The sequence below is a fragment of the Myotis brandtii genome, unplaced genomic scaffold, assembly GCF_000412655.1.
Source record: "Myotis brandtii unplaced genomic scaffold, ASM41265v1 scaffold868, whole genome shotgun sequence".
Lineage (NCBI taxonomy): Eukaryota > Metazoa > Chordata > Mammalia > Chiroptera > Vespertilionidae > Myotis > Myotis brandtii.
The window spans coordinates 805,213-831,268 of record NW_005371540.1 but is presented as its reverse complement, the minus strand read 5'-3'; the positions used below and the strand labels follow the sequence as shown (position 1 = coordinate 831,268).

Sequence of the window (26,056 nt, the reverse complement as noted above, 5' to 3'; positions counted from 1 at the left end):
CGGGGTGGAGATACCGCGCTGAGGCCACTGACTGGAGCCAGGTGGGGCGTCAGGTACGGGGAGAAGCTGCGCTCACCCCGTGGGAGGTGCTTCCCCCTGAGACCAGGGTCAGAGGCCCCCCATTCCAGTGCTCTTCTGGTTGGTGGTCGCATCGTTGCTGGGTGTGAAACAGGAGCTGGTTTCTGAGGGCAGGTGAGGAAGCGGTGTGAAAGCGTGGCATTTGGGGTGATCAGCTGTCTACCTGGAGGAAGGGGACTAGAGGGCAGATGACGGCAGTGGAGCTGGGCTAGCACAGAGGATACTGGAGGAGGACGATAGGATTTTGGGAGCCAAAGTGAGTCAGGCTTACCAGTTTTGCTTTTTTTTTGCTGGGAAACAGTAGCGCCCAGGTAAAGGCGAGGAGCATTCATTGGTAGCAGACAGTTGTCCTGTGGCCCTGGACAGTGACACAGGGCCGCTGATGGGCTCGGGGCCATAGTACAGGCTGGGGTCTAAGTAGATCTCTGTTCTGGGCTGGGAAGACAAAGGTGTGGTAATGGGTGGGGTTGCGGGGGGTGGTATGGGAAGCTGCCCTCAGTCTCCTAGGTACACACGGTCACTGGTCCTGTCCGGTGGTCTGGGAAGTGGCCCAGCTGGTGGGAGTATCGAGGTCCGAGGTGCATTCTGGGGCGTGGCTGGGTCTGTGGTGGACAAGGTGAATTTAGTAAGACCTTGGGCAGGATTTTAAGTCCTTCGAGCAAATTCAATCAGACTAATAGCAGTCGGAGTCCAGGCTCAGTGTTATGACCTCTGTGGGTTACTTACTGTGTTCTCAGTGTGTCACTTACGGTGAGTGACTCTAACTTCCCAGTGTGCATCGGGCCAGTGATAGAGACCTGCGCCCAAGTGCAGGGAGATGGCGCACACGAGGGGAGGGGCAGAGGCTCTTCCTGCTAGTCGTTGGCGTGAAGAAGTCCTGGTGAAAAGCATGCTGGGCACTGATGTCCGAGGTGGCAGGAAATCCAGTTTTGAGCTGCATTAACAAGCTCATGCAGCTGGCTGACCACTTCCTTTGTGACAGGAGTAGTGCCCAGGAGCCAAGCGAATGAGAGACTGCCACTCAATGAGTCTGAGGGTGCAGACCTGTGAACTCAGACCACGTGTAACGTGTGCAAATGTCAAGTGTGGAATGGTTTACCGGGGGTGGGTGGCGGGGAACCACTGCCATGCTTGGTCTGCATGAGGAGAGACCCTGGTGTCTGCCCCTCTTGGAACCCAGGAGGACTCCACCTCTACGAAGGGACCGTGCTTCGGAGAGACCTCTGTCTTCCCATCAGGGGCTTGTACAGCTGAGCTCTGTTGGAGTCCTTCCGCGCTCTCCAGGGACAGCAGGGAAGAGTACTAAGCAGTGGAAGTTGGGGAGCAGGCACCCTGCCTCTGACCCCACGCTGGTGCAGGCTGAGGCCTGTTGTTGGGTGCTGGGTAGGTTTCAGGGAAGAGGCCGAGACAGGTGGCGACACAGTTTAAATCTGGAGGACAGAAAATAAAAGCCCTTTTCATTCTGTATGTCAGACTGCCTACCCATGTACCTCCCTGTACTTGGTCCTGTGAAAGATACCAAGGACATGTAAGACTCGGGCCTCTAATGAATGGGATTCTAGTTTGTAATCAAGGCTGGGCAAGGAGCTTTCATGTGGGCTAGAGCCAGGGAGCATTTGAGGTGTGAGCTCAGGGAGAAGCTGGGAAGGGCAGCACTCACTTAGGGCACACAGGTGAGTCAGCATCCTCTCTGCTTCAAGCTTAGGGGACGAGGCGGGGGCGGGGGGAGGAGGGGAGGACAAGCAGGTGGGTACCTGTGAGCAGCTTGCTGTGGGGCCAGGGCAGCGGCAGCCGAGCACCTCCTTGAGGGGTGGCGGCATGGGGTGTGTGTGAGGCATGGGGACAGCAGGTGTGGCAAAGAGTGTTGCTTAGTTCCGTAGGCAGGGTGGGCACACGTGTGGGCGTCCTACCAAGAGGAAGAGGCCCTGGCAGCCAGACAGGTCAGGAAGGGCTGGAGACACATGTTCACTTTTTTTGAATTTTAGCCTGAAGGCACTGAGCAGACATTCGGCTTCATTAGTGGAGGTAGTAGATTTGAGTTTAGAAAGTTGCTTTAAAAAAAAAGTACTTTTCCCCAGTTATAAAATTTGGAAAATACAGAAAAGTATAAAAAATGAAAACAAAAATGTCCCCATAATCCTGTTCCCGCTAGGGTGAACATTTTGGTGGGGAATGAAAGAGCCTTCGTCGTTACCAGCGTGCGGGCACAGCTGCAGTGAATGCGCTGTGGGGTTATCAGGGGTGGGCAAACTTTTTGACTCGAGGGCCACAATGGGTTCTTAAACTGGACCGGAGGGCCGGAACAAAAGCATGGATGGAGTGTTTGTGTGAACTAATATAAATTCAAAGTAAACATCATTACATTAAAGGGTACGGTCTTTTTTTTTTTAGTTTTATTCATTTCAAACGGGCTGGATCCGGCCCGTGGGCCGTAGTTTGCCCACGGCTGGGTTAGGTCCTTGCACTCTGACTCGGGCTGGCGAGTGTTGCTCATGGCGCTGTCCCAGTTGACAGGGTGGTTTCTGAGGTCCCGTGTCTGACCAGGCCTCCCTCCTCCTCCCGCGGCTCTTTCCCCAGCACGCCACCGCATCCCGCGGGGCCATGTGAGGCCAGGCCCAGGACTTGGGCCAGGCAGGGCTAGGTTAGAATGACTGCCTTCAGTGAAACAGAAGTAATTCCTCACCAAGGCCACGTGTGGCCAAGTCTTTGTAGTAAAAGCACATCTAGGTTATGTTTTTAATTTCACTTTATTAAAGATTATGTAATGATTCATCAGAGTAACCTCTATTGTCATATAATTAAATCTTACCCTCCAAGATGCTGCAGGATACAAATGTTTTTGTGAAAACCTCTAATGAAAATAATCCTTTGATCCAATTTTCTGAAATGTTACATTGGTTTACTAAATTGAACAGATGCAAAATAATGGTTCTATAAAATTGATGTGTTCTTGTTAGTATTCACAGAGCAGTGTGGAATGTAAAATAATTTCTAGACTTATTTGTAAAATGGATGAGTAGATGTAGAATATTAGATTTTTGGCAAGCTGAATAATAGCAATTAAAAGGAAAAAATGCAGTTTACCAATACTTTTTAAAAATTAACATGAGACAGTTCAGAATTCTTAATCATAATCCTCAATTTATAATAAAATAGAGGCCCGGTGTACAATATTCATGCACAGGGGCAAGGGGTCCCTCAGCCTGGCCTGCACCCTCTCCAATCCAGGACCCCTTGGGGGATGACCGACTGCCTCTCACAATCCAGGACTGCACGCTCCTAACCACTCGCCTGCCTGCCTGCCTGATTGTCCCTAACCCCTCTGCCTGCCTGCCTGATCTCCCCTAACTGCTCCCCTGCTGGCCTGATCGCCCCTAACTGCCTCTGCCTTGCCCCGCAGGACCACGGGGCCGGCAGCTTGTCCCTCTCCCGGGTTGCAGGCACAGGTGCAGCCATTGGTGCCTGGGACCGTGGGGTTATGCGGCTTGTCCCTTTCCAGGGCCTCAGACACAGGTGCAGCCGCTGGCACCCAGGACCGTGGAACATGCAGCTTGTCCTTCTCCTGGGCTGCAGGTGCAGGTGCAGCCACTGGCACCTGGGACCGCGAGACAGGCAGCTTGTCCCTCTTCCGGGCCCGAGCCCCAGCCGCTGGTGCCCAGGACTACGGGGCGGGCGGCTTGTCCCTTTCCCGGGCTGCAGCCTGGCTGGTCTCCATTCCTCTCTCACAAGCTCATTTGTGCCTGGCTGGTCCCCATTCCTCTCTCCCCAGTGTTGAGTGTCTGAGCCGTGAGGGCATGACAACCATTTGCATATTAGCTCTTTATTATATAGGATTATCTAAAAAAGGTTGAAGTGGTCAATGATATTTTAGAATTAACACCAACACCTTTATTTTTCTTAAATGTTTGTCTTTCAGACTCTGAAGTTTTAATTTTTAGAAATTATTTTTGGCAGTAACTGCCCTTAGAGAAGCCCATAGAGCAGCGGGAAAATGTTGTCTGGGCTCAGACAGATGGGGTGTCAGAAGCCAGCTTTTCCGATTATTGGCTGCCAGTTTTTGTGACTTTGTTTCCTTACCTGCTTCCCTTGGCCAGGAGGGTGAGGGGCAGGGAGAGGCAGTGCACAGGTCCTGGTGCACAGTAGGCAGGCAGGGAAGGGAGCTGTCTGTTGTCAGCCGGGGCCTGTTCACAGCACCAGCGCGAGCTGGAGCCTGCTTCCCCCTCAGGAGTGTGGCGCCGTCTCTGTGAGGCTTGTCTTGCTTCTCTTTCTGTGTTAAACAGAATTCACGTTTTCCCGAGTTTGCAGACCACTGTGTTTGTGTCTTTATTTGACCTGTTTCATCATTAGCTTTTGTTACTGGTTGTGACTGAGGAGCGTCTTGAATGTGATGTTGACGCTGCTCTTGTTTAAATGCTTCGCAAGTGACTCAGTGAGATGGTGGAGTGTGGACTAGTATTTTCTTGTTCATTTGGTGACAAGGCAGAAAAAGCGATGTCTGTAAAACTGTGATGTAGGACTGCAGCTTCTTATCACTATAAACAAATAGCAAAAAGCTTGTTTGGTTTTCCCACTAATACTCCGGTTAGTTTCACTTAATGGAGAAATGTAGAAAAAGAGGAACTGTTATTTGTCACCATGTAAGCAGACATGCAGAGACCAAATGTGTGACATGAGCCCTGTTTCGGATTCACCAGGTGTCACCTGAAGACAGAAGCGCCCTGTGGGCCCTGCTGACCTTCTACGGGGGCGCCTGCCAGCTGAGCCTCAACAAGAGGTGCACACACCTGGTCGTGCCGGAGCCGAAGGGGGTAAGCGCTTCCTGTACGTGCGCCTTTTCTGTGTCCCCCCAGCGTTTCCGGGAGGCATGTTGGTCTTGAGCTTCTTTTCCGTTAATCATTAGATTCCATTCTTAAATGCTGATTAGGTTAGTTTATGTTGTTTATGCCCAGCTTTATTCCACAAAAGATGTGAGGTGATTATAAATTTCATTTGGAGCCAGATGTGTCTTCTGCATACAAAGAAATTGTGGGTTATTTCATGGAGAAAATAGGAAAGTGTTTTGAATCTCTCGAGTTTCCTTTCAAGTCCAATAATACTTAAGTTCATTTTCATTTGTGAAAATATATACAGCGTGTCCCAAAAAACAGCTGATAGCTCTCATTGATGTTTCTTTTCAGATTTAACCCATTGGAATTATAATTGGCAGCCAGAGTGTGTGTACATTTTTGGGGACACCCTGTATTTTTAGTCCTTGTCACAATTTTTAAAATGGCCTTGTCCCAAGCATAATTACAAACACACATTTAGTGACTTTTCATGTATAATCTGGAAGATGTGAAGTCACGTTTATCTTGGTAAGCACAGGGCTCTCATCCCTAAACACTGGTGGGGCCCCAGGTCACCCCACGTCCGCAGCAGCGGCCTCCCGGGGGACTTGTGGGAATGCAGACTGTGCCTGGCCTGGCCCCTTAAATCAGAGCCTGGTGAGGATGCCTGCAACCTGCTGAGCCCCCTCCCAGGGAGCCGGGCACACTGACATCCCAGTGCCGCTTTGCTGTGGAACTCACACCTGTCCCTCTGTGCACAGCGGCGTGTGACCGAGAATCAAGTACAGTGTTCATAGCAGACAAGTCACATACCAGCCCTTCCTCCAGTCCTTATGCCTCAGTGTTTCATCTGAGTGCCTGCCGCAGGAGGAGCGGGGGAGGCGGCAGAGCCCGTAGCATAGGGGGTCCCTGTCACCTCTGCACTGAGCCGCCGTTCCTGGTCCTGCCAGTGTCCTGGCGAGAAAAGGAACTGGACACCAGTGAGTTTGGTTGTGACTTAACCAGCCACACAATCCAAGAAGAAACTTTTTCTGTGAAAATTCAACATATGAATCTTAAAATCTAAGTAAAAACTTGTATTTTGTATAAAAATTTAAGAGGAAAGTAGCATGCTTTGGTTAAATAGTGGGGGGTTCTTTTTGTATCTATGGTTTTTGGCTTAGAATAAATCACTTCACTTTAATACCTAGTTTGTCTTTAGAAGCAGGCAGGTGAGATGCTGGTTAACTGACATCTTTACAGACTGGTCACATTACTCTTGTTTAAATGTCCACTTCCTTCCTCTGTCCTCTGGTCATTATGCACCCTGGCCAGTCGGAGAGTCCTCTGCTGTCCCTGCCCCCACGGGCTCCTCAGCCGGTGTTTGCCTCGGACTGCGGTCCGATGCCCTGCAAGGAGGCTCGCCCTGGGCCTTCCCCTCGTAGACCCCTGACTAAACCTACCCGTCCGCTCAGCACCGGGGTATGTTGCCTTCTCATCAGGCAGAGATGTGCATCCTCTGGGTCTCAGGTAGTGCGCTCAGGAAGCACTAGAGAACAGTGAGGAGAGCGCTCCGGATCCCCGGTGTCCTGCAGACACCCCCACAGTCATCGCCCTGTGCCAGTGAAACTAGATTAGATGGCAGACATTCATTTCCTGCATGAGAGAGTGTTCCGTAGGATTCCTAGCTCTGCTCTTGTATCTAAAACATCCTTTATATTAAACACAGTCTCTGGATGAGACTGTCCTGATCACTGAGACAGGGTTCGCTTGGGGCTCAGCCCCTGCAGGAGAGGAGCGGGGGCTCTCGGTGTGCGGGCCCTCAGTGCTGAGCGGGAATGCAAGGTCGGGCTGTGCTGCGGCTGACCGCTGTCTGTGCTGCTCTCTGTCCTAGGAGAAGTACGAGTGTGCCCTGCGGAGAGCAAGTATCAAAATCGTGACCCCCGACTGGGTCCTGGATTGCATATCCGAGAAAACCAAAAAGGATGAAGCGTTTTATCACCCTCGCCTAATCGTTTATGAAGAGGAGGAGGAGGAGGAGGAAGAGGAGGAGGAGGTAGACAATGAGGAGCACGGCTCCCCGAACGAGGGCAGTACGGATGACAAGTCGAGCCCTGCCAGTTCTCAGGAAGGGTCCCCTTCAGGGGACCAGCAGTTCTCTCCCAAGTCAAACCCTGAGAAAGCTAAGGGGGAGCTGATGTTTGATGATTCCTCAGACTCATCCCCTGAGAAGCAAGAGAGAAACCTGAACTGGACCCCTGCTGAGGTCCCCCAGGTGGCGGCGGCAAAGCGCAGGCTGCCTGTGGGCAAGGAGCCCGGCCTGATCAACCTGTGTGCCAACGTGCCGCCCGTCCCCGGGGGCATCCTGCCTTCCGACAGCCGTGGGGGCCTGATGGCCTCGGGACCGAACCTCCAGAGTTCTGAGAGGTCAGACATGCTGGCCGCCTGGAACCCCGCCATGCGGACGCTGAGAAGCATCCCTGGCAGCGCCGACGGTCAGCAGGTGAGCAGGCCGTCCAGCGTGGCCCACGTGAGTCTTTCTTCAAGTCCATTCACTGGTTTTTTTCATGTAGTTTACTTTCACTGTTACTTTGTATGGGCTTCAGGTGCACAGCACAGCGGTTAGACTGTGAGTTACATAGTGACCCCTATATTCCCAGCCCCCCCTCCCCCCCACATCACAGTTATCACACATTCCTGACTGCACTCCCTGTGACTGTCCCCGTGACTGTCCGGCAACCACCATTCTGTCTTTCTCAGTCCGTCACCTCCCGCCCTCTGCAACCTTCAGTCTGTTCTCTGTGTCTGTGAGTTTGTTTCTCATTTGTTTTGTTTTTTTAAAAACTTACCTTTATTGTTGAAAGTATTACAGAGTCGTCCCCCCCCCACATTGACCCCTCCATGTTTGTTTTGTTCTTTAGATTCCACATAAGTGAAATCATAAGGTATTTGTCTTTCTCTGACTTACATAAGTCACTCCTTTAAAACAAAAATGTAAATCTGGGATTTTCTAATTGGATCTCAGTCTGTTGCAGTGTCATTTATCATTTTTGCTTTTGCAGAACAATTGGCACACTTGCAGTATGTACTTGTGTGAGAACTTGAGTCTGTTGTGTGTGTGTATGTATTTCAGTGTCAGGCGTGCGTGGAGGCGAAGGCCCCACCCGGCCGACAGGACCAGGCTCGGGTGCCCGCTCTCCTGCAGGAAAGGTCTCCTATTTGGCTTGAGGTTCGCTGGGCCACAAAAGGGGTGAACTCTGCCAGCTGCTCTTCACCTGGATGAGTAACAGCATCCTCCCCTCCACTCCTCAAAGGGCCTTCATCTCTGTTTACAGTTTTGTGATTGGAGCTTGTTGGTACAGACTGGACCTTAAGAGTTTTAGTAGATGTTTTCAGTTTAACACAGAGGTAGTTGGGAGGTATAGCAGGCCTGCTTGCCTTTCTGTGAGCACGGAGACAAATGGTAAACGAGACAGACAAGTCCCCTGCTCTTGTTTTAGGTGAAGACAGACAGACAGCAGACAGCTCTGAGCAGAAGGGCTTCCGGTGGGTCTGGGTGTTGAGACAGTAAGGGGGCCACACTAACAGCTGGGGTGAAGGCTGCTATGGGTGTGGTGGTCAGGGGGACCTCAGGAGGAGGTGCCGTAAGCAGGGCTTCAGCCCCGGAAGCCGGGGAGAGAGTTCTCGCCAAGGATCCACACCTGTGAAGATGGAAGGACCATGAATTCACTGGGCTGTAAGAGCAGGAAGTCAGGAAAACCGGAACTCAGGGACGTGAGCGAGCGAGTGGGTCTGCGTGGCCCACGCGAGGAGTGCGGTCTCTAAGGAGGCCTGGGGCTCGGTTCGGCTGCCAGATACACACTTCCTGTTAGAAATCACAGGGCCACAGCCATGATAGCGGTGGTGGGTTTGAAGTCTGTATTGGTTAGACATGCATTGAAAAATGTCCTTTCCCTCCCTCCCTCCCTGGGTAATGGATAGTGTGTGATTCTCGGGGTGCTGGGAGGCGGGCTCCGGAGTTCCTGGGAGCGAGGCAAGGTGGGGCCACGGGTTTGAGGAGGGTAACGGGTCTGGAGCTGTGGATAGAGACTCCGGGCCCGCACTGCTGCCCTGGTTAGGGCCCTGCTGGCAGGTGGCCATGGTGACCGTGCTCAGGGTAAATAAAGCAGGTGCCCCCCTTGAACCGGGCCAGGCAGGGGGGCGAGCAGGTGTGTTCAGAGCTCACATGTTCCACTGGCAATTTTTTTTTTTTCCAGGAAAGCATTTATTCTAGAAACTTTGGGGGAGAATCAATTTTCTTGCCTTTTTTAGTTGCTAGAACCCATTTGCACTCTTTGGCTCATCCTACATTCCTTAAGTCACTCCAATCTTGCTTCCATTATCATCTACTCTCCACTAGCAGTTTTGGAGATATAGTGACTTTGCTGGCAGGTCACATTCTGCCTGACACATTTAGTTTGGTCCAAATAATTTTTTAAAAATGTTATTTATTTGCCTAAGTCATGAGCTTCTCCCTGAAGAGGGGCTCTTGGGCCTGTCTGGACAGCGGTGGGATGGAGCTGCGTGGCGCTCACATCTGGCTGCTGACATCCTCCTGGCTGAGCAGCTGCTGCCCTTTCGGACCCAGGGCTCCTGCGGTGCGGTTCCCATGCTCTGTCTGTTCCCGCCCGCTGTCCCATCCCACCATCCCACCCCACTGTGTGCACCTGCCTGGGCCCTGGGCGCTGGAGGGTGACTGGAGTGAGCGGCTAAGGGGACGGGAGTAGGGCCCGCTGTCCCGATGGCGCTGAGCTGGGAGTGAAGGGCTTGGGGCATTGGGAAGGCCCCTGAGCGGGCTGGGCACAGGGGCTTGGGGAGAGCAGAGTGGTGGCCAGAGGCAGCCTGGGGGTGGGGGACGAGGTGAACCTGAGGGTTGTGGGGGGAGGCTGGGGGCTGGGCTGGGCTGGAGAGGCAGGATGTGCCTGAGGGGCGTCCTCAGGGCTGGTGTGGAAGCGGGAGAGCTGCAGTGCCCCTGGCGCTGAGGAAGTGCCACTTTCTCCCTTCAGGGCAGGGACTCGGAGGGGAAGTAGTCTGTGAAGTCGGGCAGAAACGTGTTCTCACAGGCGGTGGGTCCCACGTTTCCTACATTTATATTTGGACGTAGAGATAAGTGTTGTCATTTTAATGAAGTGACTCAGCAACGACTTTGGGCACATCTCTGCAGGTAGGATGTTAAGGGACAACTCACTGGCTGGATGCCTTCCCTAAGGGGACACCAGAAAGGCCGTCCAGGCTGTGCGAGGTTTGATCACCGACGCCGGTGGCAGAGAATCTGAGTTTTTCAGCAATGTAGGAATATTAGGTCATTTTGCTGCTGGATGTGAAGAAAATGAATTTCTGACATGTTAGAGATACAAGACATATTTAATATAAAATTGGATCAGGGAGTTGAGGAAACATGGCTAACCATCAAAATCCTGTTTAAATTGCACATTTTTAATGGTTAGGAGCCATGTGGCATGTAGCATAATGCCTTCTATATTAAGTGATTTAAATAAAGACTGGCAGTTACATCCGGAAAATTCTTGACATTATTAAAATTGTTGGCAGTGTGGCAGGTTATGATATCAAGCAGTGGAAAGTCTGTCTTTTTCCCTCGTGTCCACCCGAGTAGGAGATGGAGCCTGTGGGTACAGGGTGTTCTCAGTGGCGTCTGGCACCGCTGGCTACCCGTGCACGGCTCCAATGCCTTCTGTACCCCCTCCCAGCTCTGCTCTCACCCGCAGCCTCCTCGGCCCCTCAGATGGTGGCCCTCTTCATGGGGCCAACCCCGCCCGTCCTGGCTGCTCTGGGAAGTCAGAGCGGAGGAGGGACCAGCCTCTGGCTCTGGGCATCCCAGCAGGCCCTCCTGACAAGCTCCATTCGTGAAGGTCCACTTAGGTCTGGGGTTGGGGTGCAGGTGGCAGGGGGCAGCCCGCTGTTTCAGTGCTTTCCGATGTGCCTGACGGCGTTTATTTCCTTGATAGCCATCAGTTACCCAACAAGGGTGTTACTTCTGAGGGCGAAAATACATGCACCAAATAAAACACCTCAAAGGCACCAAAGGCTGCAGAACGACAAACTCCCAGATGTGGCCACTGCCCTGCCCAGTGGTGGGGACGCTCCCTGCTGATCTGCAGGCACAAGCAGGTGTCCCTCCACGCTGCCCGCCTTCCTGTGGCACTGCTGTGCTGGCCGCGGCCGAGCTCAGGGTCAGGCCCCGCCCCTGCTGAGTGCCGGTGACACCTGTGCGCACAGAGAAGATGGCGGTCCTGCTTCTACATCCTCTTTCGCTGTTTTCTGTTGAGAGCTCAGCAGGGGCTTTTTTATTATTATTAAATATTTTAAAATTGATTTCAGAGAGAAAGGAAGAGGGAGAGATAGACACATCATTGATGAAAGAGAGTCATTGATCGGCTGCCTTCTGCATGCCCCCTACTGGGGATAGAGCCCACAACCCGGGCCTGTGCCCTGACCAGGAATTGAACCATGACCTCCTGGTTCATAGGTCAACATTCAACCACTGAGCCAAGAGAATCTCCTTCTGGGGGTGTCTTACCTGTGAGGTGATTTCCAAACACAGGCCCCCAGCTCTGGAGTTGGACTTAGTTCTGGTTGAAACGCAGTCATTTCATCACTAAATCCAGAGCTGTCACCCTTGCAAGTTATAGAACTTGACGTTTGGAGTCCGTGAAGTGGGAGATACGCGCTGAAACATAGTTGTCATTTTCGTGGCGCTCTGGTTACTGGTTCCCGTTGACCACAAGAAGCTGAGCACATTGGGACAGTCCATGCGTGATGTGTTTCTTTTGTTCTGTTCAGCACTGGGAGGACACCAGTCACCTGCCCGCCACTGGCTGGGGGCCGCTCCTACCCGCGCCCCCTCTCCCCGTCCCGGTGTATCCAGAGCCCTCAGCTGTCACAGTACTAGGCAGCGTGAACCTGAGAGGTGGCCTGGCCTTGGGGGGGGAGGGGGTCCCCTCTGGTCAGGAGCATTCGGCCATCTAAAGCTCCAGGGCATTGGGGGAAGGCTGACCATTTAAACAAGCTGCCGGTGTTTTTCTCTCCCTCAGAGCAGTGACCGCAGATGAGAGGCTGGCATCCTGATGGGGGGCTGCGGTCTGGGGAGGCTCGTCCGGTGCTCTCACGGGGAGGTGGTGGTCATGTCCGACTCTCAGGGGACCCCTTCTTTGTCGGCAGCTGTGGGAAGGAGGTGTGGGGGAGGCTGAGTCTGGCTGGGGTGCCTGAGCCTTGCTCAGTTAGGGAAGGTCGGGGCAGCCTGGCCAGCGGCCCGAGAAGAGCACCGCTTCCCCTCTGCCTTGTGTTTGCTGCCCTCAGGCTGGGCTCTGTAAACATATCTGCCAGGTGGGGCTTAGGTTTGTCAGCTTCAGTTCTGTAGCTTATTCGTTTACCTGCTCAGTTTTAGCTCTGGGTGACTTCACATACCGTATTTTTCCGTTCATAAGATGCTATTTTTTTTCTGAAATCGTTAGACTGAAAATCAAGGGGCATCTTATACACGGAAGTCAGCTGAGGAGGGAGCCGTGAGGGTGCACAGCTGCCCATACCTTGTCAAACAAGCCTCCTCCAATCATGAGCCTTATTGTTAACTGACGTCAGCTGATGCTGTAATTGGAGGTGGAGAGCGCAACAGGGACCTGAGCGTTCTGAGCCCATAAAGATGTCAGAAATAAAAAGGTAAAAACCGGTAAGCGACCGTCTTACTCTGCAGAATTCAAACTGAATGTGATCAGCTGTGCAAAGAGCATGGCCATAGAGCTGCAGAGAGACAGTTTGGTCCTCCCAGTGAGTGTATGATCAGACAGTGGAGAAAACAGGAAGAACAACTCCTTAAGATGCCAAAAAGGAAGAAGGCCTTAAGAGGAAAACCAGCAAAATGTTTAAAATATTGATTTCTTAATTTTGGGTTGGAAAAGTGGGGGGCATCTTATACATGGGTGCGTCTTATACACGGAAAAATACGGTACTTTATTGACGTTGGTGATGTTTTTTAAATAAATACAAAGGAAAAGGCCGTGTTCTTGAGACTTCCACTCGTTTGCAGCTTGTTGCCAGTTAGGTGAATATTAAAGGGCCATGTAAATAAATACACTGTCGTTCTTAGTTGATATTAATACGTTTCAGGAATGGTGGGTGACTGTCTTTTTCTTGTTTTCTAGATCTTACAGTCCCTTTCAGCACCTACAAAACATATTGAGCAGCAGGTGAATCACAGCCAACAGGGCCACGCGAACACCAATGCAGTGCTCTTCAGCCAAGTGAAAGTGCCTCCGGAACCACAGTTGTCCCAGCAGCCGCCGCAGCACCCCGTCCTGCACCTGCCACCCCAGCAGATCATGCAGCTTCAGCAGCCACCGCAGATTCCACAGCAGCCGCCACACTCGTTCCCGCAGCCCCAGCCAGTCCCTCCTCACCCGTTCCCACAGCCGCAGCCTCACCGCCCGCAGCAGCTCCAGCCCCTGCAGCAGCAGCATGCCCTGCAGCACCAGCTGCACCAGCTGCAGCAGCAACAGCTGGCACAGTTACAGCAGCAGCAGCTGCAGCGCCTGCACCACCAGCAGCAGATGCAGACGCACGCAGCACAGCACCTGAGTCAGACGCCGCAGGTGCTGCAGCACCAGGCTTCGCAGCACCAGGCTCCGCCCCTGCAGCCTCAGCAGCCACACCTGCCCCAGCAGCCACACCTGCCCCAGCAGCCTCACCTGCCCCAGCAGCCTCATCTGCCTCAGCAGCCTCACCTGCCTCAGCAGACCACCAGCAGCAGATGCAGACGCACGCAGCACAGCACCTGAGTCAGACGCCGCAGGTGCTGCAGCACCAGGCTTCGCAGCACCAGGCTCCGCCCCTGCAGCCTCAGCAGCCACACCTGCCCCAGCAGCCACACCTGCCCCAGCAGCCTCACCTGCCCCAGCAGCCTCACCTGCCTCAGCAGCCTCACCTGCCTCAGCAGCAGCCTCAGCAGCCGCTCTTCGGACACGACCCAGCAGTGGAGAGTTAGTAATGTTGATGTGTTTGTTTCTTTCTCCTGAAAGTCTTGCACTTGCATAGATGCTTGGAGAGTGCTTGAGGGTGGGTAAGGGTTCACATCAAAATAATGCTTACAAAATGGGGCTGTGCATCGGCCCTGACAAAAGCTAGAGCTGGTGGTGGAGCAGGCACACTGTCTCTGTAGTCAGGACGTCAGACACGCACATGAACTTTGGTGTCCTTAGAGCTCCAGGCTGCCACCGGGACTGCCTCAGAGCATTCAGTGCCCGGGTAAACCGTCCAGGTCATCGTGACGCACTTCGTAATTTCAAGTGGAACTCAGCAAGACGGGCTTCTTACGTTTCTGTGCACACGTATTCATGGGCTTTAATTGTGTTTTTCCCGTACGATTCTATTCTAGTTCCAGAAGAAGGCTTCTTGCTGGGGTGTGTGTTTGCCATTGCGGATTACCCAGAGCAGATGTCCGATAAACAGCTGCTGGCCACCTGGAAAAGGGTGAGGCTGTGCCTGGGAGAAGCGAGCTTTGCACCGGACGGTGCTCCCTCCCCAGCGGCCTTCCTCTGGCCGCCCTCACTGAGCTCCTGCTGTGCTCCGAGTGTGTTTTCGGCTTTGGCGTTCGCATTCTCGGCCTGGGCAGGTCACTTTTCTGGGCTGCAGTTGGCTTAGCTATAAGGGGGATTGCTGGCTTTCTCATTCCTAGGGTGTTCTCCACTTTGGGCTCCTAAGGGGCATGACTTGTCTCTATAACTAGGGGTGTGGGATGAAGATCAGGTTGTGGTGACATGGGATCGGGCCTGTCAGCCTCTCTGCCTTGACCACTTCCATCTGCAGAGGCTCTAGAACAGTGGTTCTCAACCTTGGCTGCACATTAGAATCACTTGGGAATCTTTTTAAAATCCTGATTACTGGCCTCATCCTCCGGAAATTCTGTTTCTTTGTTACTAATGTTGTGGCCCCACCCCATAACAAAGAAACAGAATTTCCGGAGGATGAGGCCCAGAAATCAGGATTTTAAAAAGATTTCCAGGTGGTTCTCATGTGCAGCCAAGGCTGAGAACCACTGGTCTGGAGAATCCTGGCTCCGGGCGAGGCGAGCGCTGCGCTGTGGGCTGCAGCCCGTTTATCGTGTTGCAGGTGTTAGAGCGCATTGGTCATTGTCAGTGTGACGTGGGTGCTGTGCGTGGGAAACGGTTTTCTGTCATGTGCCTTACTAAGCTGTGGGCTGCAGCCCATCTGTTGTGTTGCACTGTGGCCTTTGAAGGAGAGAAAGTGACTGTTTTGCAATGCCACAAATCAGAACTGAGCTGGAAACTTTTTGGAAGATGAGTTGAAGTGGCTCCAGAAACATGTTGCATTTGCTCCCCATGAGCAATGGTAGTGTTTAGGCCCTGCAGTGTCCCAGGCATGTGGCAGGACCTAGGGGGTACTGATGAACAAACAGACCGAGGAAACTAAAGCAGTTGGAGAGACAGCCACATTGACAGACTGCGAGGAGGTGCAGGGAGAGCCATGGGGCGGGGGCGGAGGGGGGCGGGCTGCAGCACAGGCAGGCATACAGCTGCAGAAAGGGAGGAACGGGCCGTAGGAAAGTGCACAGTCCTCAGAGTGGGGTGGGGCGTCCAAGAGGAAAGGTGGGGGGTTAGCGGGGAGGCGGCTGCAAAGGCCAGGGCACATCTTCCTTATCCACGTGCTATGACACAAGTTTTAAGGTTCCAAGATCGTCCAAGAGGCCCACTGTTTAATAAGAGCAGTTTGGGAAAAGGAAGTGAGGGCAAGAACATCGTTAAAAAATACAGCTCCCAGCTGGAGAGCGTGTCCAGACGAAGGAGAGGAGAATGCTGTGGAGCAGTTGGGAGGTGAGAAGCAGAGAGCTCTTTGGACTGACGGAGCTGGGGGAGTCTGAGGGCGCTGCCAGGAGACGGAGACGGGGCGATTTCCAGCTGGAGCAGTGCAGAGCCAGCCGGTCGAAGGCGACGGTGGGATAAGGTGTTCTGACTTCACAGTCAAGCAGCATACCTCCCACGTGCTTGTTCTGGGAAGACGGGCAGCCGGGAATGGGGCCTGACCGGGTGGGAAGGGGATCCCAAGTAGATTAGACGACGAGGACGCGGGACAGGACGGTGATCCAGGAACACGGTGCCAGGAGATGACGCGGCCTCAGGTCGCTGCGCTGCTCCCGGCTGTCACCTGGGGCGGCAGGTGGAGCCCAGTGTCCTAGCTTCATCATGAGTCCCACGGGTCAGTTCCACGCTGACTGCGGGAACCAGGTCCAGGTGGGAAAGAGCGTGTGGGGACACATTTAAAACCATCCCTTAACTTTGAGGAGTTGGGCATGAAAGAGGAAACTAAGATAGGCAAGTGGGTGAGCAGGGAGGCGGCAGCTGCTGCAGGCGAGGACTCGGCACCACAGAGGGACTCTAGGTTCTGGACTTGGAGGCTGTGGGGGGTGCGGGGAGGGAAGGAGATGGGGGCAGGAGGCAGCCTCCATTGTCGGTAGAGGGGTGACGTCTTCTGACATGAAGACAGCACAAACCCTATTAGAGCACATTGGTCATTCATTATCAGTGTGACGTGGGTGCTGTGCATGGGAAACGGACTTTCTGTCATGTGCCTTATTAAACTGCGTGAATTAGTATAGTAAAATAACTAAATTTCAGAAATAGGAAGTGAAGCAGAGTGTCCTGTGGGGCAGCCCTCTTAGCTGCAGCAGATCTTTGAGTGTTGACAAAAGCTGAGGGCCTTGTAACCACCACAGCCGGGGTACAGAGCAGTTCCCTCGTCCCAAAAGCTGAATCTGTTTTTAAAAATAAATTTTGGTGCCCGGCTGGTGTGGCTCAGTGATTGAGCTTTGCCCCATGGACCAAGAGGTCCTGGATTTGATTCCCGGTCAGGGCACATGCCCGGGTTGCAGGCTTGATCCCCAGGAGGGGGCGTGCAGCAGGCAGCTGATTGATGTGCCTCTCTCAGCAGTGTTTTTATCCCTCCCTCTCCCTTTCTATCAAAAAATCAATCTAAAAAATATTAAATAAAGAAATAGATTTGGTATTCGCTAACTTCTTTCTGATTCCGTCCCTACTCCCCCTTTAGAATAATGGTTCTTACTGGTGACTCCGCGCCCCTGGAGACACTTGGCAGTGTCTGCAAACATTTTTTGTTTTGTTAATCCTCACTTGAAGATTTTTTTTTTTTATTGATTTTAGAGAGAGTGGAAGGGGTGGGGGAGAAACATCGATGTGAGAGAGACACGTCGATTGGTTGCCTCCCACACATGCCCCAACCAGGAATCAAACTTGCAACCCAGCCAGGTACATGCCCTTGACCGGGAATTGAACCTGTGACCTTTTAGTCCGAGGGCCGGTGTTCTAACCATGGAGCATGCTGACCAGGGCTCTGTAGACATTTTTAGCTGTCACAACTGGGGGAATACTGCTGGTACCCCATGGGTAGAGGTCGGGGTGCCACCAACCCCTACCATGCACAGGGCAGCCCCACGACAGAATGAGCTTGTCCGAGTGTCTGTCGGGATCATCAGATCAAGAGACATTCCCTCTTCTCCTTCCCTCTGGGAAGTCAGAGTGACTGTGTGTGGAGTCTGTTTCCCGTCATCAGGCTCAGCGGAAAGGTCCATGAATATAATTGACACGGACCTCTATGCTTTGGGGCAATAAGCTGTAATATATGGTGGTTCTTTGAAGAGCTGTGTGGTTTGAGTTACAACAGCGGTTCTCAACCTGTGGGTCGCGACCCCTTTGGCGGTCGAACGACCCTTTCACAGGGGTCGCCTAAGACCATCCTGCATATCAGATATTTACATTACGATTCATAACAGTAGCAACATTACAGTTATGAAGTAGCAACGAAAATAATTTTATGGTTGGGTCACAACATGAGGAACTGTATTTAAAGGGCCAGAAGGTTGAGAACCACTGAGTTACAACTCTCCCTGTTCTGCACGTGACGCTGACTGTGCCTGGTCTCGTGCAGATCATCCAGGCGCACGGCGGTGCAGTGGACCCCACGCTCTCCAGCCGCTGCACACACCTGCTCTGTGAGAGCCAGGTCAGCGGGATGTTCGCACAGGTGAGTCCACAGCCCCCCAGGCCGGCGACGATGTGCTTGGGGAGGACTTACCTAACCCTAAGGATGACTCTCATGCCCTTTGTGGGAGGTAACTTTCATGCCCTGGCGCTAGGAGAGAGCAAGGAGGCTCAGGGTGTTAAGGGTGGGCGGGCCGCCTTCCACTCAAGCTCTGGTGCTGTATGTGGTGGGTGGCACCAGGATGCCCTCCTCCTGAGGGACTGTCCCCAGGGCCTGGCTGTACATGCCTCCCAGAGCTTCCCTCTCTTTCCTGAAAGAGGCCCTTGTTTGTACCAGACCCACATTACTGCGTCAGTGATAATGACCTCCAGCAGGCCGTTCTGAAGAGTAGAGCCATGTCCCGATCGCCCCCCGCCCCACACACACACACACTTGGGGACTTTGCCTGGGGTTCTTGTTGGGCGCAGTCCCGTTTTTCTTAAGTTGTATGTGGGGCCCTCTGTGCTTGTGGGGAATTTAATTTTCATGATCATAAATGTTCCTCATTCTGTGAAGTTAGCCCCCAGGTGTGATAAGACTTGTAGCTTTCACCTCCACGGCAGGTGCTCACTCATGTTTGTTGGCATCGTTTCGAGTGGCATTAAAATTAGTTCTTTTCATGAATTGAGCGTTAAACATCATGGAACTCTGTGATTCCCAGTGTGGGCTGTAGCTTTGCCACCTCAGTTAGTGTAGCCCTGCAGTGACAGCCCACTGACCCCCTGTTGCCATCTCAGGCCCTCAGGGAGCGGAAGCGGTGCGTCACAGCACACTGGCTCAACACCGTGCTCAAGAGGAAGAAGATGCTGCCCCCGCGCCGCGCCCTGCACTTCCCCGTGGCCTTCCCCCCTGGGGGCAGGCCCTGCTCCCAGCACGTAAGGCCGCGTCTGTCTTTGGGCCTTGGGGTCGGGCTCGGGCCCAGTCAGTGTCTTCCACACGTAGGGGATGTTTGCCTGATTCTGCAAAATCTTTGACACTGATTACAATTCCAAAATAAACCCCGTGTCTTGCACAAGAAGTGACCGCTGTTGGGCAGGACTTTATCAAAAGTTGTATGTTCTCCACCCAAATCATCAGAACGAGTCAGTAAGGGGTGCAAAGAACTGACTGATAGTCACATGCCCTGGTATCGCCCATAATTCCAAAGAAAGAGTGAAAACACATACGTCCACATAAAACAACTGAAACGTGGAAAAAGAGTTCTTGTGTTAAATCGTATTTTACCGTATTTGCTTTTTCCCTTAGATTATTTCTGTGACCGGATTTGTTGACGGTGACAGAGATGACCTGAAGTTAATGGCCTACCTGGCAGGGGCCAAATACACCGGCTATCTGTGCCGCAGCAACACGGTCCTCATCTGTAAAGAGTAAGCGCACCTGGGAGCCCTGATGCACCTTGGACACACCAGGCGCGCGGGCTGTCTGCGCAGCTGTGTGCTCCTCAGCGATGCCAGTTTGGGGAACATGAGTGTGGAGGTCAGAGTGTGTGGAAGAGGACAGGGACACTCATGGTCGCGTGTGCAGGCGTAGCCAGAGCACCTGAAGGAGGTGGGCGGGTCAGTGAGCTGCGAGCTACTTAGTTGGTCACAGGCACACGGAGACGTGGACAGTGGGTGATGTCCCGTGGCCCAGGGCAAGCTGAGGAACATGCCACCTGTTGGCCAGCAGGGCTCCCTCACCTTTGCTGAGATGTCCCTGTCCTTCCTGACAAACGAGGTGTTTTTACCGGCTTTCGTTGAAAATAGTCATTTGAACAGTAGACAACTTTAACGTTTAATCAATGTGTTCTCTCCACCAAAAAAGGCCAACTGGTTTAAAGTACGAGAAAGCCAAAGAGTGGAGGATCCCCTGCGTGAACGCGCAGTGGCTCGGGGACATTCTGCTGGGGAACTTCGAGGCTCTGCGGCAGGTCCAGTGCAGCCGCTACACGGCGTTCAATCTGCCCGACCCCTTTGCCCCCAGCCCGCACCTCGTGGTCAATCTGCTGGGTGAGTGGCTCCCACTGAGGTAGAGCGGCCTGTGTGCCGCCCTTCCTGTCCCCTCCTCCGCCATCAGTCCTGCTCCTGTCTCCTCTGCACTTCCACCTTCTCCCAGAGGCCACTCGAGATGGGAGGACATGCGGGAGCCTGGCTGGTCTGTCTCAGGCGGGTAGCGTGGCCCAGAGAGGCTCCAGCCCTGGCACGTGCCCTGTGTCATGTGTAGAGCCCACGTCTGCTGTGTTGTCGCCTGGGGTTGACTTGGTTGCGTCAGGTCGGGATGCACGCTTGCTGCTCCTCAGCCCCTGGTGGGGACCCACTGCAGGAGTCACGCCCCAGTGTTACTGCATCACTGAACTGAACTCAGAGAAACGGGCACTCTGCCCCAGGCACTGGCTTGCGAAGAGGCCGTGGCGTGGCGTGCCGTGTTCAGCACCTTCACAGGGCACAGTTCTCCAGCCTTCGTCTGCCTCCCGTGACTTCCACTGTGAGGATTGCGGCCCTTCCTGCCGGTGCCCGAGTGCAGCACCGTCCAGGAACCCCTGGTCACAGGCTGTCTATTAGAGGCCAGCCTGGTCCCAGAGTGGGACTGGCGCCCACTCTGACAGCTGTGCCGAGGCCTCGTGGCCTCGTGCTGGACACGCACAGCGGGCTGGACGGCGAGTGCTATCCCGGAGCACCCGCCCCTCGTCCCCGCAGGAAAGCCTTTCTGACTCCCAGTCCTTCCACTCGTCCTCCGCGTCCGCCGTGTCCCTGGGGGTCTGGGATCGCCACCCCAGGAACCCTCTTCCAGAGGCTCTGCTGTTTGAACGGCATCTGGTGGTAAAAGAAACTGTTTCTTCTCTAGATGCATGGAGAGTCCCGCTGAAGGTGTCGGCCGAGCTGTTGACGGTAGGTCACGTGGGGCTTCCCTGGCTGCCGCAGCGCTATGAGGTGCAGGAGGGTTTTGCCTTTGCAGATTGCACTCTCAGCAGCCTGTCTGACAACCAATGAAGGCTGTTGTCGCCTGTCAGGAACGTGTAGTGTCCCTGGTTCTACTTTCCCGTTGACGGTGGCACCGTCAGTCACTCTGTGCTGCAGTGAGCGCCTCAGTGGCACCAGGGACGGGAGGAGACGGTGTGGGGGTGGGGTGGCAGCGAGAGCCTCAGGGCCCAGTCTCGTGGTCACAGGGCCGCCAGTCGGTGTTCTCGTGTCCAGGCAGGCCGTCCGGGGGTTGAGGTCTCTGATGCGCTGCTTCAGGGTGGGCAGCCCTGCCCGTGTGGGCCCTGTCCTCACTGGGAAGGCAGTGCCAGGGCGGGCATTGGCTTTCGCAGAGTTTCCCACGTGACCATTGTCATCACTCCACGCCGCTTCTCTGGGGGGCAGCGGGAGTCACTTCATGCCTGAGGCGGGTGGCAGTCTTGCTGTTCTCAGTAGAAGTGTGATTGAAAGGTTGAGGCTTACAGACATGTTAGCATGTGCATTCCCTTCTGTCATCCTCACGGGTGTCGTGTCCTGTCTGATTCCTGCCGTGACCCTGTCAGTGCAGAGGTGAGCGTTTGTGCCACGTCACCCGCTAACTGGAGACAGTGCTCTTGCCAGGACTCGCGGTGCCACCCGGGCCTGCTTGCGGGTGTCGATGCTACAACGTGATCTGAGGGAGCCTGTGGGCTGCTGGCTGCTCCCTCCTGCTGTGACCACCTGCTAGTCATGTGACTTTCATAACAGTGACCAGCTCTGATGCGCAGCAAAAGCAGACATTCTCCGGGTTCTGGCGGTTGAAAGAAATGTTACAGAGGCTTTTACAATGAACACGGTCCCCACAGTTCCCACCCAAACCTCGGCATAGGCTCTGAGATGGCGTCGGGCCGGGGTCCTTTGCGGCTTCAACAGTGTTAGGGCTGCACACCGTGAAGGCCGCTGTGCCGTGGTTGGTCCCTATTCTGTTTCTGTCCTTGCCACCAGCAAGTGGAGTTTGGAGATTAAATTTGACCTTGGGGAGTAGAGAGTTGAGGGTCATTGTCTTCTAAGGAGTTGAGCCTTCCTGCAGGTTCCGCATCTGGAACAGCTGGGAGGTTCCAGGTCTTGCGAGAAGCTCTGCGTGTATTCGGTGGTTCAGATCCTTTAACTGTGGGAAGTGCAGTGTGCAGTTAGTGAGAGTGATATTCAAGGTCGAGGGCAGAGGTCGGCACCCTGTGTGGGAAGTGCAGCTCTGGTTAGTGAGGTGATGTTCAGAGTGTCTTTTTAAAAGAAGCCCTGCATTGAAGACATGAAGAAGGGGTGATGGGACAGTGGCTGCGTTAGAGGCCATGTACGGGACATGGCTGGGACCAGGGCCTCCTTCCCTTGTAGGGTCTGCAAGCTCTGTGAGCCCTCAGGGGCGTTTCTGGTTCTGGGATACTGGGTTTTTAAAAATGAGGTGTAATTGCATTGAGTGCTTTCCAATCCCCAGTGGGCTGCAAGATGAAATACTTACAATGAAAACGGGAGTGTTCTGAGAAGGGATAGAAGGTGGCAGAGTTTAGGTTCATGGAGTCTCGGGGGGGGGCGGGGGGGGGCTGCACCTGAAGGACCCAGAGCTCTTGGAAGCCACTGCATTACTTGGGAAGTTGATCGAAGTAAATCATATTTTAATTCCAGGTTGTAAGACCACCCCCCAAACTGAAGCAGAACGAAGTAACGAACGTCCAGCCTTCTTCCAAGAGAGCCAGGTATGCTCACACCTCCCTCTGGGCCATGACAAGGACGGTCACGCTGCGCTCTGGGGGCTTGATAGGGCTGCTCCGAACTGGTGGCAGTTGGGGATGTTCCTGACGTTTTCAGTGTGAATAGGTCATGAAAGGGTCTGCTCACTGATTCACAGCTTGATTGCGATGTTTCTCACTTTGTTGCTGGAGGTAAAGGTGAATAGGCTGTTGTTTTCTTTCTTATGAAAAACACACACCAAAAAACCAGTTGAATCTTGTTCTTCAAAAGTAGCACCTTACCAGCACCGCCAGGATACGGTGGCACCCCAGCCTCTCGGGGAGTGGGGGGGCGGGGCGGTGGCGGTGGGGTGGGCGGCAGGGTGAGCACACTCGGTGACTGGGTGGCCAGTGCCCGGCAGTGGTGCCGTCCGCTGGCCCATTGAGGCAGCGTGTTGCCATCCGTGACTCTAGAAAACTCTCCTCCCAGACTCTACCTGGACATGGTTTACTGCTTGGAGGGCTGTTGCCGTCACCAGTTTCTTCTTTTCCCTGCTCCTCAGCGCTCCCTCCTTCCTGCAAATAAACCTAAGTTTTTTGTTACCTAGACTGTCTCTATTAAATATGAGCTAAAAATAGGCCTTGGAAAGTTTAAGGAAATTAAAAGGCTGAGGTTTAATTTAAAGGGGGTCCTCTGTGCTGCTGGTTGGGGCAGGCTGGAGCGGCAGGGACACCTCGCTGGCTCTGCGGGGAGGTGGGCAGGACCAGCGATGGGACCAGCTTGAATGCGCACCTGCTCTTTCAGGCCAATTTAAACCCATTTTCAGTTGGGAGGGAGGGCCGTGAGGCAGAGGGGCCTTGAGCCTGAGCCGTGGGGGCCTGCGTGCTGGGCGTCTGGGCAGGTGGGCCCCGTGGCAGGGAAGGACCGTCCCTCATGCGTTTTCTTTGAGGAAAAGCACACTCACAGCAGGTCGTGCTCGTTAAAGCCACGCAAGCCCCTCGTCTTCAAAGAACTTTCTAAAAGTAAACAATACGCCCTTCGTTCTGCTTCTGTTTGTTTTGTAGAATTGAAGACATACCGCCTCCCACTAAAAAGTTAGCCCCTGAACTGGCGCCTTCCGTGCTGTTCACGGGGTTTGAGCCTGTGCAGGTGCAGCAGTACGTCAAGGTGAGCCACCTGCTCGCGGGGCTGCACGGGGTCCTTCCTGTCCGCCGAGGACACTCGCCTCCTCTCTGCGGGGAGGCGGGTTCAGGTGACCGACCACAGCCACTCATACAGCCACGCTGCCGAGGGTCACCCGGCCACCGGGCGAGGGACGTCCTCCCCCCCGGGCCTCTGCGCGGACCTCCGTCCGCTCACAGTAGTTCCTGGCTGGAGGCCACAAGGGGCTGAGTGTTTGTGTTTTCACGAAAATTTCAAATAAACTTCTTGAAATAGCCAAGGGCACTGGCTCTCCTGGTTTGTGGGGGACTGGCTAGGGTCTAAGGAGGCCTGTGTCGTGATGTGTTCAGACATTTCACTTGTTATTTTTTTAAAGAAAAGAAGCAATTATAAATGCTACTGTTATAAACTTAGTATAATTTCATTTTTTAGTCCAGTTATTGAGACCATTTTTTATATGTTTGTGTCTTGTCAGTTTCCATGCTATCATTTTTAAAATGGAGATGGTAGCTTACCTGTGCCCCCTGGCCACGCAGTTCAGCGTAGGCAGCTCGCTGTGAGGAGAGCCTCGTTCTTGCCTGCAGGGCCATGTGGTTGGGTCCTGGTGTGTGTGCAACCGACCACAGAAATGCCCTGGGGCTCCACCTTTCACTCCCACAGGCTAGGGGGCCGTCCTCTCCCACAGGCTGGGGGGCTGCCGGCTGCTGTGCGTCTGCGGCTGAGAGCTGTACCCTAGGTCTCGTCCTGGACGTGTTGCTCTGGGCCACACGACGCAGCTCCTGCTCTCATTCCTGTCTCTGTCTCTGCCTTCAGAAGCTCTACATTCTCGGGGGCGACATTGCCGAGTCTGCGCACAAGTGCACGCACCTGATCGCCAGCAAGGTGACGCGCACGGTCAAGTTCCTGACGGCCGTGTCCGTGGTAAGGCACATCGTGACTCCCGAGTGGCTGGACGAGAGCCTAAAGTGCCAGAAGTTTATTGGTGAGCAGCGCCAGCACCTCAGCTTTAAAGTCTTTGTCCCAATGAAAGCAAACATCTCCCCTTTTTACTTCCAGTGTCAGTGTCTCCATCTCACACACTAACTCCGTGGTGAGCGCTCTCCAGTCTCGGGGGCTCAGCTTCATTTGTGCCTGGAAATGGACGTTTTAGATGCTTCACTCAGTGTGCCTCCGTCACCTGGGCCTCCGACCGGCCACCGGCAGGCCTCTGTCCCTTTTCCTTCGTCGGAATTCATCTTTCTAATTCCTCCCCTGCTTGGACATTCTGTCTCCTTCCAGCTTGCCTATCTGTGATTCGCTGCTGGCTTGATTCTGTGTTTCCAGCAGTCGATAAACTGCAGCCTTTCTTTGTGATTCAATGGCTCTTGCCACGGGCAAGCAAACTGGCTAAGAATGGTTGTCACATTTTTAAAGCACTGTTTTAAAATAGTGATATTTAACTGTGAGCTGCAAGAGTTTTTAAAACATGCCATACCCGACTAGTCAGGGACCTGACCTCTTTTCCTTTAGATTGTCAAATGAAAATGACAACAACCAACGCAACAATAGTGTCCGATGTGAATGCCCTGTCTTGCACCATAAAGATATAGGTCATATAATAGAGACACATCTTATTGGTCACCTCACATAAGGTTGTGTGTGATTGGTTAATCCAGAAATTCTTATATACAAGTATAAGCACCTGATTTTGTAAACAGTCACTTTGGCCCTGGCTGGGTGGCTCAGTTGGTTGGAGCATCGTCCTATCCACCAAAAGGCTGTGGGTTGACTCCCGGTCAGGGCACATACCTAGGTTGCCGTGTGTATAGGAGACAGCCAATCAATGTTTCTCTCTCACATCTGTTTCTCTCTCCCTTTCCTCTCTCTTAAAAAAATAAAAACACCCTTAGGTGAGAACTAATAAAAAAACAAACTATTTCTTTATAAATTGCTGTGCACTTCCATGTACTTAAAGGAACTGTGTTTTTGGTAAATCAGTACCATTTGACTACTTGAGTCTAGTGTCCTCAGGTCACTGTGGCCACTGCACAGCAGGGACGGCTGCCCTTGCTGTCTGAGGGTGTGGAGGGCGGGGCCGTGGTGAGGGGCGTGGCTTTCCCATGTGTCTTAGGAGGCTAAATGCGCTCTGGTCTGGGAGAGGGAGCCCGTTGCCTGTGGGGGCCTGTGGTGGACGGGAGCCCGTCTGCCTGTGGGGCCTGCGGGTGGATGGGAGCCCGTCTGCCTGTGGGGCCTGCGGGTGGATGGGAGCCCGTCTGCCTGTGGGGCCTG

At 53.6% G+C, this 26,056-nt stretch overlaps 1 protein-coding gene across 1 annotated transcript in view; it reads left to right on the top strand.

The window, feature by feature from the left end:
- PAXIP1 (PAX interacting (with transcription-activation domain) protein 1) overlaps window positions 1-26,056 on the top strand; it is a 37,397-nt gene that overhangs the window by 8,419 nt on the left and 2,922 nt on the right. The window contains exons 5-17 of the mRNA XM_014532263.1: window positions 4,773-4,886; window positions 6,778-7,386; window positions 13,082-13,477; window positions 13,678-13,915; window positions 14,311-14,405; window positions 17,895-17,990; window positions 18,725-18,862; window positions 19,233-19,354; window positions 19,791-19,975; window positions 20,811-20,854; window positions 22,583-22,653; window positions 23,692-23,794; window positions 24,602-24,770. Coding sequence (XP_014387749.1) covers window positions 7,081-7,386; window positions 13,082-13,477; window positions 13,678-13,915; window positions 14,311-14,405; window positions 17,895-17,990; window positions 18,725-18,862; window positions 19,233-19,354; window positions 19,791-19,975; window positions 20,811-20,854; window positions 22,583-22,653; window positions 23,692-23,794; window positions 24,602-24,770 — 1,963 coding nt within the window. The 5' untranslated portion in view covers window positions 4,773-4,886; window positions 6,778-7,080. The remainder of the gene's footprint in view (window positions 1-4,772; window positions 4,887-6,777; window positions 7,387-13,081; window positions 13,478-13,677; window positions 13,916-14,310; window positions 14,406-17,894; window positions 17,991-18,724; window positions 18,863-19,232; window positions 19,355-19,790; window positions 19,976-20,810; window positions 20,855-22,582; window positions 22,654-23,691; window positions 23,795-24,601; window positions 24,771-26,056) is intronic.